At 39.3% G+C, this 11,403-nt stretch overlaps 1 protein-coding gene across 1 annotated transcript; it reads right to left on the bottom strand.

Annotated features, from left to right (window-relative positions):
- Positions 1–2,665: 2,665 nt before the first annotated feature.
- On the bottom strand, positions 2,666–11,308 carry GDAP1 (ganglioside induced differentiation associated protein 1). The gene is made up of 5 exons (XM_009584444.1): positions 11,119–11,308; positions 10,063–10,236; positions 6,365–6,459; positions 5,786–5,900; positions 2,666–3,459 (listed from the first exon to the last, which is right to left on the bottom strand). The coding sequence occupies exons 1-5, from the start codon at positions 11,222–11,224 to the stop codon at positions 3,077–3,079; spliced, it is 873 nt and encodes a 290-aa protein (XP_009582739.1). The 5' UTR covers positions 11,225–11,308; the 3' UTR covers positions 2,666–3,076.
- Positions 11,309–11,403: the final 95 nt, after the last annotated feature.

Genomic DNA, 11,403 nt, shown 5'->3' with positions numbered 1-11,403 from the left:
GTTTATTCTGCAGGTCCCACATACAAAGATATGATATGAAATATATCTGATGTGTGATATGAGAGCAAACAGTAAATGAAAACCAGACGATTGCTTGTGTGTCCAATCTAAATAGTATACAGAAGTACCGCAGCAAACAACATAAGCCAGGCTGAAAAGAAACTTAACAAGCACCACACAAAAGCTATCCTGCACAAAGAGCCATATCCAGCATATGTACTTCTAAATCTCATCCTATTTTGAGGAATTTAATTATGGATAAGCCTTTTGCTGCCACCTGTACAGAAATCAATGTTGCACAGAGTACTTCAGGGCAGTGAAAATAAGTAGGCTATCAAATAGTTGAACTAACAGTCATGAATTAAACTAGGGATACCAACTTTTCAGCAGTAAAGGTTTTATATATTCCTGCAGACGACAAGTTTAATTGTTGTTCAGTGACATTCATTTTAATGTGAAATATCATTTCAACTTTGCCCTTTTATTTACCCAGTGTAGAAACCACACACAAGCATAAATGATAGGTACCAGAGAACCAGCCAGAAGCAGACCAATGCAGTTGTTTCAAGAGCTCTTGCGAGACTGCTAGTCTGATGAGGATGCTCACATCCATCTTATGCTGAGATCACAAACATTTTGTTTGTGAAAACTAGTGTTCTCCTGCACATCCCAGAGACATGCCAACGTGTAGCCCTGGAGGACCACTGACATCTGGTGGTCATTTCAGTCCTCCCCAACAGTACCTGCAGCTCCTGGCAGGCAACGAGCTGAAGCGCAGAGATCACTGAGGTTTGGGGGGAAGCAAAACTGCTTCATCAATATCTAGCCTGTATCACAGCGGACAGGGCTGCTAGTGTGAACTAAACTGGCACACCTCTGGGAATAGAAGTGTTCTTTTCTAGAACTAACACATTAAAAAAAAAAAGAGGAAGGAAAAAGTAAAATATAAATTAATTCTAAGGAAAGCTAAGTCATATATGTTAAATTTTACTGTGACTTGATCAGATTATATTTTACAGATGGCCTGAAGAAATACATGCCAGGGAAGCATTAAGTTACAAGCCTTACTCTGTGTTTATTAACTTAGTGGAATTTGTTGGCTACAAGTAAATGCAGATGAACTGCAATATACAAACAACAAACTCAGTTAAAGCTGCCAGCACATTAATAGTATTGTTAGATTAAGCTTACTCTAGAGATAATAAAGCTTTTCTAAACAGAGCACATTTAATTCAACAAGTTCTTGAGAACAACTGGGTCATGAAATAGAATTATGTAAAACTGTCTTTTGACAAATAAAAAAAGAATTGTTTCCTAGGTAAGATGTTTCTTATTACTGAAAAGAAGCAGTGAGATTTCAGTCTTCTTTTGCTAGACAACTAGCACAATATTAAATTATAAGCAGGAATATTCAACAGTTTTATCCATTTTGGTACCTGTAGATGGTGAGACTGCCCAGACAGAAACTGCCTCAGTTCTCTCCAGCAAACTTGAGAGAGGATCTTCCTGACACTCAAAAGCAATTGTGCAGAGACCACAGCCATCAGCACTGGGTCTAAAATGTACTTAGGCCTGTTAGCACTGGTTGTTGATAGGCAAACATTTAAAGCTATGTTTTGTTTGTTGCAGTCATTTACAACTTGTAAACAAAACTCTGAGGCTTTCAGACATTCAGCAAGAATACAAAAATCTTACTAAACTGTCATGAGAATTTTCAATCCTTCCCAATCGCTTTCTTGCTGCAAAATGATTCGAAGTCTATTTTCAGGTAAATGTGCATTTGTCATTGAAACGGGAGCTCAGTTCAAACCTAGTAACACTCTCAGCATCTGCTGAGTAGTGAGAAGTAACCAAAGTGTTTTTCTACACCCTTCCTACATGCTACAAGAGTGCAGCTTTGCAAAAAATCTGCAGTACAAATCATTAGTCTCCAAACTGACCTATATTTTTCACTTACCACCAATACGACACCTCTCCCTAAGTAAACAGATTGCTAAATTACAGTTCCACCTTCAGTCTCGGCTACCTAACCAGACTGAAAGATAGTGAACTATTTTAAATTACTTTTATAAAATGCATTGTTGTGCATACGTTTTCTAGTTGGCTGTGGCACATTGTGGGCAAACATTTCATAGAGGCACATGCAATTGCTAACATCAGCAAGTAGTGCGCAAAAAATAGCCAGTGTTCAAAGTGGAAACAAGAAAGGGTACATGGGACACTAATATGGAGACAACTGTACCAAGCCACCCCAATGAAAGCAGGAAATGTGCACCGAGATAGTTTCGTTTGACTCAGCCAGGGCTTGTGACTGAGCTGGGTACCTGGCTGGGCCAAAGGCTACCCAAAAGGCTTTCAAAAGACAAGTATCACGTTTTTCACTCCCATTTGTATTCCAGCAGAAGTATAGCATCTGTTGACCGCTGATGCCTCTGGAGGATTTCACTCGTGTGGCCCACAAATCACTGATGTTCGTATATGTTTCAGGTCTCTTCCTGTACTGCTGCATGAACATACAGTGACAAAAGTGGCTCCACAAGACTACTTTTTAGTACCTTCCTAAAGGTCCAACTGCAAATCAATAGACATTAATCAGTACAGAGACACTCACTCCCGTACACAACAGGCACAGAGCCTATGTTCCACTTAAATCCCACTCCGAGCATTTAAAGTAAGTGCTATTTTCAGTATTTCAACAGTGCTGGTTCCTGCACAGTAATGCATTTCACCCACAGTGAAAAGCTGTCACATTGCTGTATATCTATTAAATAAAAGCATTATAATTAGGTCAGCTACTGGGTAAAGAAGACAATAACCACTTTAACAAAGCACTGTCACGGCCCTTATAGGTCCTCGACTGAAAAGAAAGTCTCTTCTTTCCTTTGTTGTCCCCGCAAAATATATTTTCCACAAATATCTTGCCATTGCCAATCCAATTATACAACAGCAGGAGACGATCACTGTGTGACAATGTTCTAATTCACAGACATAACCTTTCTTCTATATTTATATCTTATTGGGGATATTTTCCTGGGGGATAGAGATGCCCTCCACTCACCACCAGGGACAGACGGGTCTAAAAATAATTTTGCCTCGTTCTAATCGATAACATCATGTTGGCAAACCTCTTCCGAAGACACATGAAAGCAAGATAACCCATTCCCGCCAGCATGCTGACCAGCAGGGTGGTGCCAAGAACCCTGGGTGCCCTTTTCTTGGCCACGCGGAATGCCGTTGGCAGAACGGCTGAGATTAATATATTGTTGACGTGTCCTAAAACTTTGTAAAATGCTTTTCTCTTCAGGACGCGCTCATAATACGCTTCCAAGTTGGGCCGCTTTCCGTTTCCCCAGTTTCTTCTTGCTAATCCCAGAAACTTCAGGCGATGTAATGTGACAGCAAGTGATACATCTGCCAGACTGAAGAAATCACCACAGAGCCAAGGCTGATTTTCATCTTCTGAGCAGAGATAAAACATAAAGAATTAGGAGCTAATGGAACACAAGCACACGTAGAAGCCTCCATGGGCTAATATTTAGTTTAGTGCTGTTTCAAAATGCTGTCTAATAAACACCACCAACACTTCAGCTAAGATATGACTTTAATCAATGAACATTTTACTAATCCCTGTCCATTCTTCACACAATATTGTAAAGTCTTAGGCTCAGCAGCCTGGCCTACATTTGTTAAGGAACAAAGAGCCACGTTTTAGGTTCATAAATTAAAACCCACAGTAAACACTTATTTTCCTCAACTACATTTCTCAAATCTGGATTAAACTAAACAGGAGTGGAAAGGAGGAAGGCAGTTTAGCTTTTACTGAAAAGCTACCACTTGCCTGAAGAATTTATTGACTTGCCTGTGTCACTCAGCTCTATGGCATTCACTCAAGAACTGCTAATTTGCTGGAGACTTTCAAGTCAAAAAGAAATGGATCAGATGACTGACCTGCACCAAACACACCAGCTCAGCGAGAAGACAGAGTTTGTCTACTCATCCTTCCTTTGTGCCACCTAGACCCCAAACCATGGGGTTTTTACACTGAGAAGTTTGAGAAGCGATGGATATTCACACTGCCCACCATTAGTAAGGAGCACAGATGGAGAGCCCAGGCTCCCTCTCCAGTCAAAGGAAAGAGGCGAATGTTCTTGGGATGGCTCAGAGCAGGTACTGTCAGGCAGCATGTAACTTCAGTGATCTGAACCACCACCACCTGAAAGGGCTGACCTGTACTGACTACACCGAGAGCTTTTGAAACCCAGGATATGAAGTTTGGTAGTTAGCATAGCTGCCAGCATGAGTACTCTGCTCTAGCCTAGATCTCAAACAGGAGATCTCTCCTCATTTGCAACCTTTTGCAGTTCTTCCCACACAACAGGCACGCAAACCCGCTGGCATGAACATTCAGCAGCACCTCTGTGGAAACAGAGAAATTTTGCAATGTCCCTTTCAACTCATTTGCCACCAGAGGAAAGCAACAGTTTGGCACACCACCAGTACCAGTCCATTTCAACCCGTTATGCAGGTTTGGAAGAAAGGCCTTGCAGAGAACGAGTGTATCCTATGTTGCTGAAAGGATATCTGGGGATTCATCCAATGCATTAAGTAAATAAGATGATGGAAAGGAAGACCAAAGAAGTTAACCTGTATGAAAGAAAGATGCCTGCAGTAGCAGCAGCAGTAAGTGACTGAGGGATCTGAGCAGCAGCAAAAGAAGCAGAAGCTCAGAGGTTGACCAGGACCTGGAGAAGCATTGTTCGCAAGCCTCAAAAAAGTGAATACCTCAGACAAAATTCCAAGAGGCAGGTAATAGCCGTATGTTTTACTAAATCCTGTGATCCTGGCAGTTTTCATAAGCTCATCAATATTGTATCAGTTGACTCCTTGGAAAGGCTATTCAGCACAGAAAGCAAAGGGGCTGCTGGAAATGGTAACAGACTTAGTTTGCTGAACAACATTCTGCCATCCTTTGTGAGTTAAAACATTTTGTGACTCTTTCACTGTTGAGTTAGTAGAAAATTTAACCTAGATTTTCAATCATTGGTTCAAATCTACTGTCTTGATAGTAACTGATAATTACTACAACAGCTATTTATAGAGCCAAATGCAAAGAGTTATTGATTTTAGCAGATGCAGTTGATATTGACTGATGCTTCATGCAGCTCCCAGTGAAGTCAGAGTAAGGACTCCTATTAGCACCGCTGGGACTTGGACCAGACTCTGAATAAGCAGAATGCTAATCCCATTTAAACAAACTCGACTTTCCTTTGGGTGGACGGCAGGTAAACACCACTGCTTTCCAAGAAGGTGGGGGAGGGGGGGTTGCTCAATGATTAGACCACTTATCCAGATTGCTTATTCTGCATATACCACAAATATCAGCACAGTATTTACACAAGTGTGTAATAAACCTGTGTTAAACATTAAGGTCGTGATCATTATAGTGAACTGAGGCCTACAACAACAACATCAAGGATAACATTCTGTAGTTAAGCTTTTTCTTATTTTCTTGATAAAATACTGCAAAATTGTGCAGCTAATTACACTCACTATGCTGAAAATGTGATCAAGCACTCTCATAAGACAGTGAGAACTCACTGACAGCAGCAGTAAACTAAACTAGTATTTAAAACAGTATTGATCCCTTCCGTGATGTTAGATCAGTAGATTCTAAAAGTATCAAATCAGATACATTAAAACCAGTTCTATAACGGTGCTGTCAAGAAGTTTACTCAGTCTCCCAAAACATAAGCATCAACAGGATTTAGCAAGAGTAATTCCTCACCTGGCGTTTCTTCATTTCGCCGCTGCAATTCAGTCTCAACCTGATCCAAAACTTTTTCCAGTTCATCCAGTATTTTCTTTAGGTATTTTATATTATCATGATCCAGCAGTTTAGACTAAATATATATACAGGTTAGTGTTTTAATCATTGTACAGAGTTTATACTTTTATCAGAGAAACTTTTACTTAGATACTACAGTGCTTATTCATAAAATGTGACTATTTTCTCCACATAGTTAGCTGGATACCATTTGGATACTGGTGACAATTCAGATAACAGAAGAAAAACATTAGAGATGCTAGATCTCGAGGTTTACCTCACCCTGCAGGGTGCTCAACAGCCCAACACCAACACTGATGTGTACTTACCTTTGAAGTCAGTGGGACCAGTCCAATACTTCAGCACACACTTGAAGTGTGTAGCTGATCTGGGGGACAGACTGCTTCATGCCTTGTAGGGTTAAACCACTGCATGACATGACTGGTAATGACAGGTGAAACGTATGTTTACATTGTGACAGAAAAAATCTGACACTAACAAGCTCATTAAAAAGAGGGGGAATACAATGAGTTTTCTTACTTTAAGGCGCTTCTGTTTTGCTATATAGGCATCCTGAAGGTCTGGATTTTGTTCTGCAAGTTTCTTCAACTCTGATTCTGTGTTACTTATTTGGCCTGATACAAAAAAACAAAGAAATGACATTAGATATCCAAATGTACCCATAATGCAATCCACAGGAACTAATCAATAGTTTGTGTTCAAATATCACACTGAAGAAATGGGAAGTGGTACTTCAATGAAGCATCACCACCAAGTTGGGATTCAAAAGCATCATGTTTTGGAAAACTTAACTGCCACATGAATTGACCCACCACATCTTCTGCTCATCAGTTTGCAATGAACTCTATAAAGTCATGATCTGCCAGGCAAGAATGAGGAATTCTTGTGAATATTTTTCTCTTATTCAAATAAAACCATTTTGCTGCCAAAAACTGTGCTAAATCCATGAAATTCTACTACAAATACCTTAGGTCTCTGATGTTTTTGTACATCAGCTCCTGGGTTCCTAACACACTTCTCATGCTGTGAGGCCCATACTGAGTTTTTCTGTAGGTCACTGTAGGTCACATGCATAATTCCACAGCAAAAGCCTAAATACCACTGAATATGGAACCAAAGTGTTTTCAGTTAGCTAAAATGTGACACCAAAATTTGTGATCCCTTTTGGAAATGTTCATTACGGAGTATATGGATGTTCTAGAAAAACATTCATTACATTGCTTAAAGAAGGAATGATGTGAAAAATTTAAGGTAATTTTACTGATTTCTACTACATGTGTATAGTCTCTTCTCTCCTTAAAATGGGGCTTTGCTTCAAAATGCCATACTTACAGACCTAGAATACCAAAAGATAGTGAATAATAAGTTATCTTCTAAAAATAAATATTTCTAGTAATAAACTGAGAATAAAAGAATAATTATAGGGCATGAATCACCTCTCACTTGTACTTGATAATTAAGATTAGTTCTAATTAAGTCTTATAAATTAAACTGATAAAAAATTCTTGCTAGAGAATAATGAACTCACTGTTTTATATATTTGTTTCAACCTGACATGACTGTGAAAGCCATCTTTCAACATAGTATATGAAGAAATTGAAGGATGTAATCACACAACTAAAATCTTACATATGCAATTAATTACTTAATTGGATTTGGTATGCATAAACATAATACATAACTGGCTGGTGGCTTATTATATCTAGCAGTTTGAAAAAGATCAGCTTTTCAAAGCTGAAAACTAAACCATCCGGGAGAAGTCTGAACAAGCAAAGGAATTGTTTAGGAACATCCAGGAGCTATTCAAATAAATGCCTCAAATCAAGAAAGCAGACTATGCTTTAAGTATAAAAAGGTAAGAAAACATCCCATTTTAGACAAGTAGTAATTTTAGCTTTACCAATATGAACGTGTGTGTGTAAACTGATAACAGTTTACACCAACTAGAAGCTAGAGGGGAAGAATACATACAGCCAGCAGAACATAAGACAACATTGTAAAATGAACCGTAATAAAAACACTATTACCATGTGAAAACAGAAAAACTATCAATAATGCCTACGAGTGAAGTACAATTGTTCGATAAAGAGTCAGCATCCACATTTGGGGGAAAAAAAAAAAACCACAAACCAGACAGTACACTGATATAAGAGAATAATTCATATTACTTCAGGGGAGAAAAAAAAAAAAGGTAATTACTCTTGCTGAAATTACCCATTCTAAATGTCTCCAGATACTTTTCATAAAGAATTTATTTTTAAATAGCAATCATCTTTGGACCAGCAACACTCACTTCTAAATACTTTGCAATGCTCAAGAAGTTTCCAGCAGACAGGAAGAAAACTAATACTGCACTGATGTTTTATAAAGGGTAACTCATGCAACCTTAAGGAAAACTAACTGCCTGACTTCAGTTCTGACAACATAACAGCATGGCTAATAAGAGAACTGACTTGGCAAAAATGTTAAGGAGTAGGATAACACAGTTTGTTGGAAATAGAACCTCTCAAACTAACACAGAATCATCTTCTATGATATTATGAATTTGGTAATAGTATAGTTGTATTACATTTCAAAGTCTCTGCAGTATTTGACTTTGTTCTACGGAGCATTCTAAAATATCATACAAAAAAAATCAACACGATATAAAGCACTGACATTGACAAAAGAAATCAGAGATCTCAGAACATAACTATAAACAGGGAATCGTCATCCACCGTGTTCTCAGGATTTGATCCTTATCCTAGTATTTAGTTCTTTCATAATACTTAGAAGGAAAATAAAAGCATTAATTAAAGTTTGCCATGATACAAAGACTAGAAGGGACATAAATCAAGAAAAAACATGGCACTGATGATAGCCAGTGGTCTGGACTGGTTGATAAACTGGGCCTAAGCAAGGAATCAATGTTTCAACAATGATGTAAAATATAAATTGAAGCAACACATACGAGCCATGTTTCTTGGCAAGAGGGCTCTAAGTTTGCAAGCAGTTCTGAAAAGCTAGGCTGAGGTCATGATCCACGACCAGCTGAACAAGGATTCCCAGTGCAGTTCTGTGGCTGAAAGTAACACCGGAGTCCTTGAACATACATACAGTGAAAAAAACAAGAATAAAGAAATATTTATCTCCCTATCTGATACCAAAGTGGACAGAATCTGCTGTCCTGTTCTGGCGTCCAAACCCGGGCCGGGGGAGGGGGGAGAAAAGAAAAAGAAAAAAAAAAAAGATCTATGAGAACTGAAAGATTATTTGCCAAGGATTTTTCTGAATATCACTGAACGTTGTTTAAACGAAGTATTTCTGCAAACAACTGGATTTGAAACAGGAGTTCATTTCAGGAGGTTCTCTGGTATAAAGAGAACTGGGCAACATAATCTACAATTATTTCCTCTGCCCTTAGCATTTTTTTTCTTGGGAAACTGGTCCGTATATAAAAGTCCATCAGGTAAAATATCGATCCCAAGGAAGTCAAAGGACATTTTACCATTGATTCTACCAGACCACTGGTTCATCCTTTATCCTGACTCTATGTTGTTCCGTTATTTGCACCCAGGATTTTGGTTTAAATTGTGCTTTAACAATTTCCATTGGTCTGATGAACCCAAGCTACTTACTTCTTCACACTTTTTTTTTTCCCTCCCTACCCCTGGCACCAAGCTGACACTAGTACATTCCTCAGACAAAAAGAGCCTGATGGTTCTCTTATAACATATTAGATAAACAGACTTTGCTTCATTGAGGCTAATCTACATTTGCACCACTTGGAGAGGAAAGAAATTGCTTTAATTTAATAGGTAAACTTATTACATTTACAATCACAAAAAAATGGGTTTCCTTCAGTGTAGTGGTTTGATGTGAACAGTAATACAGCTGTTCCCTAGAAACTGCTTTATAAGTATAAACAGCAAGATCAGAAAATAAAATACTCCAGCTGTCACAGCTGCCATTTTCTGTTATGCACAAGAAGCACATTTTCAATCATTAGGAAAATTAATTCCACAGGCACCTCAAAAATGACACTTCCTCTTTCCTATTTTCAAATCATAACAGACTACAAAATCAATAAAAAGTATATGCACAAATTATCAAGGACTGCAACTAAAATTGGAAATCTGTGCTCAATATATTCTGCTTAAAGTGCACTGAAGACACAAGATGAATGTAATGCAACATCCTACTAACTGATAGGCATTCAGAGCTATACCAGTACATACTACGAATTCTGCTGGTAGCATAGGCTGGAATCATGGAGTCCACTGTTAACTCGGGGTGCAGGATGCAGCCATGCGTGTAGGCATCCATAGGCAAGGAGTCTAAAAGCTCTCTATAGTGTTGCACCCTTGGATAATACATGCTCCCTTCATCTGGCATTAATCTTGGTACTTCCTCTGCAATACAAAGTTAAAAATAAAATTAAGAAAAGAAGAACCAAGTAATTTACCAAAAGTAGTATTTCCAAAGTTACTTTGGTTACGTCCAACCTGCACAGATGACACAGCCACAGTTAAGAAAGCTTCACTTGTTCCCCACCGTAACTCAAGTGTTATCACAGCTCAGAGAAACGTATATACACATACTTCATTTTAAAATGTTTGAATAATTCCAATTCCTATGCAGCAACCCACATAAACTCGTATTTAAGAGGCCTTCAAATCAGAAAAATGCTGCCTCTTCACACCTAAAAAAATGCAACTCTGCATTTCCTTCAAAAATTGAGGCAGTCTGTTTTCTGGCAATATAGACACACAGAATTTCAAAAGCCTGCATGTGATCACTTCTGAGCTTTTTCTTCCTACTTTTTTACCTCTTCATTCCACTTTGGCTCTAAAAATAATCTCCTCATTCTACCTCCTTTTCCCACCCAAGATTATTCTGGAATTAAGCATCTTTCTTTTTTTCTCGCAGAGAAGCGGGACCTGCAGCTCTCTGTTCAATACATTGCTTTTTGCGGCAGTCTCGCCAGAGGGTTAGCTCAGCGCCGTGCTGCCATTGCTGAGTTCTCCATCCTCCCCGAAGGGGTAAGGAGGACAGCGCTAGGTTTTTACTTACAGCTGCTTGTAAAGGTGCTGGAAGGCCTTCAGTTCATTTTAAAGGAACGTGTTTTTTACCCCATACCACCAACTACGAGGAGGGCCCATCTACTTGTGAGACTATAAACGTTTTCTGGTCCTGAATGAACCAACACGTAGCAATACGGAGCTGAGCCCAACACTGCTGCTCGCTACGGCTACCTGGGGAAGGATTTCACACCGAAACGCCTATGGGATTACCATCCACAAACGTTGCTTCAAGGTAATCGATAATCTGCGTTGCCTCACAAATGATGTTTTCCCCATGGATCAGGACAGGTACTTCTCCAGAGGAATTCAAGCGCATGAACCACGGTTCGTTGTGCTCGCTCAGCGGCAGGTTTACATCGTGCTCTTCGCACTTCAGGGCTTTTTCGGCTATTGCCAAGCGCACCTGCAATGGTATCATCGGGCTTACCCCAGCAGAAGCACTCCCCGGAGAGCTGTCCCCGGCCGGCGGAGCCAGCCCGGCCCGGCCCCGGGCCT

This window comes from Fulmarus glacialis, unplaced genomic scaffold, assembly GCF_000690835.1.
Source record: "Fulmarus glacialis isolate BGI_N327 unplaced genomic scaffold, ASM69083v1 Scaffold49778, whole genome shotgun sequence".
Taxonomy (NCBI): Eukaryota; Metazoa; Chordata; class Aves; order Procellariiformes; family Procellariidae; genus Fulmarus; species Fulmarus glacialis.
Note: the sequence above shows the minus strand (reverse complement) of the source record. Positions and strands in the feature narration are given on the sequence as shown.

What these genes read in the sequence shown, in the direction of transcription:
- GDAP1 (XM_009584444.1), bottom strand. Translation starts at nt 11,224, where the DNA reads ATGCGCTTGAATTCCTCTGGAGAAGTACCTGTCCTGATCCATGGGGAA. An exon ending in TGCTACCAGCAGAATTCGTA is followed by an intron (nt 6,460 to 10,062) that starts GTATGTACTGGT and finishes TTTTTGTATCAG; the next exon opens with GCCAAATAAGTAACACAGAA. An exon ending in CAAAACAGAAGCGCCTTAAA is followed by an intron (nt 5,901 to 6,364) that starts GTAAGAAAACTC and finishes ATATATATTTAG; the next exon opens with TCTAAACTGCTGGATCATGA.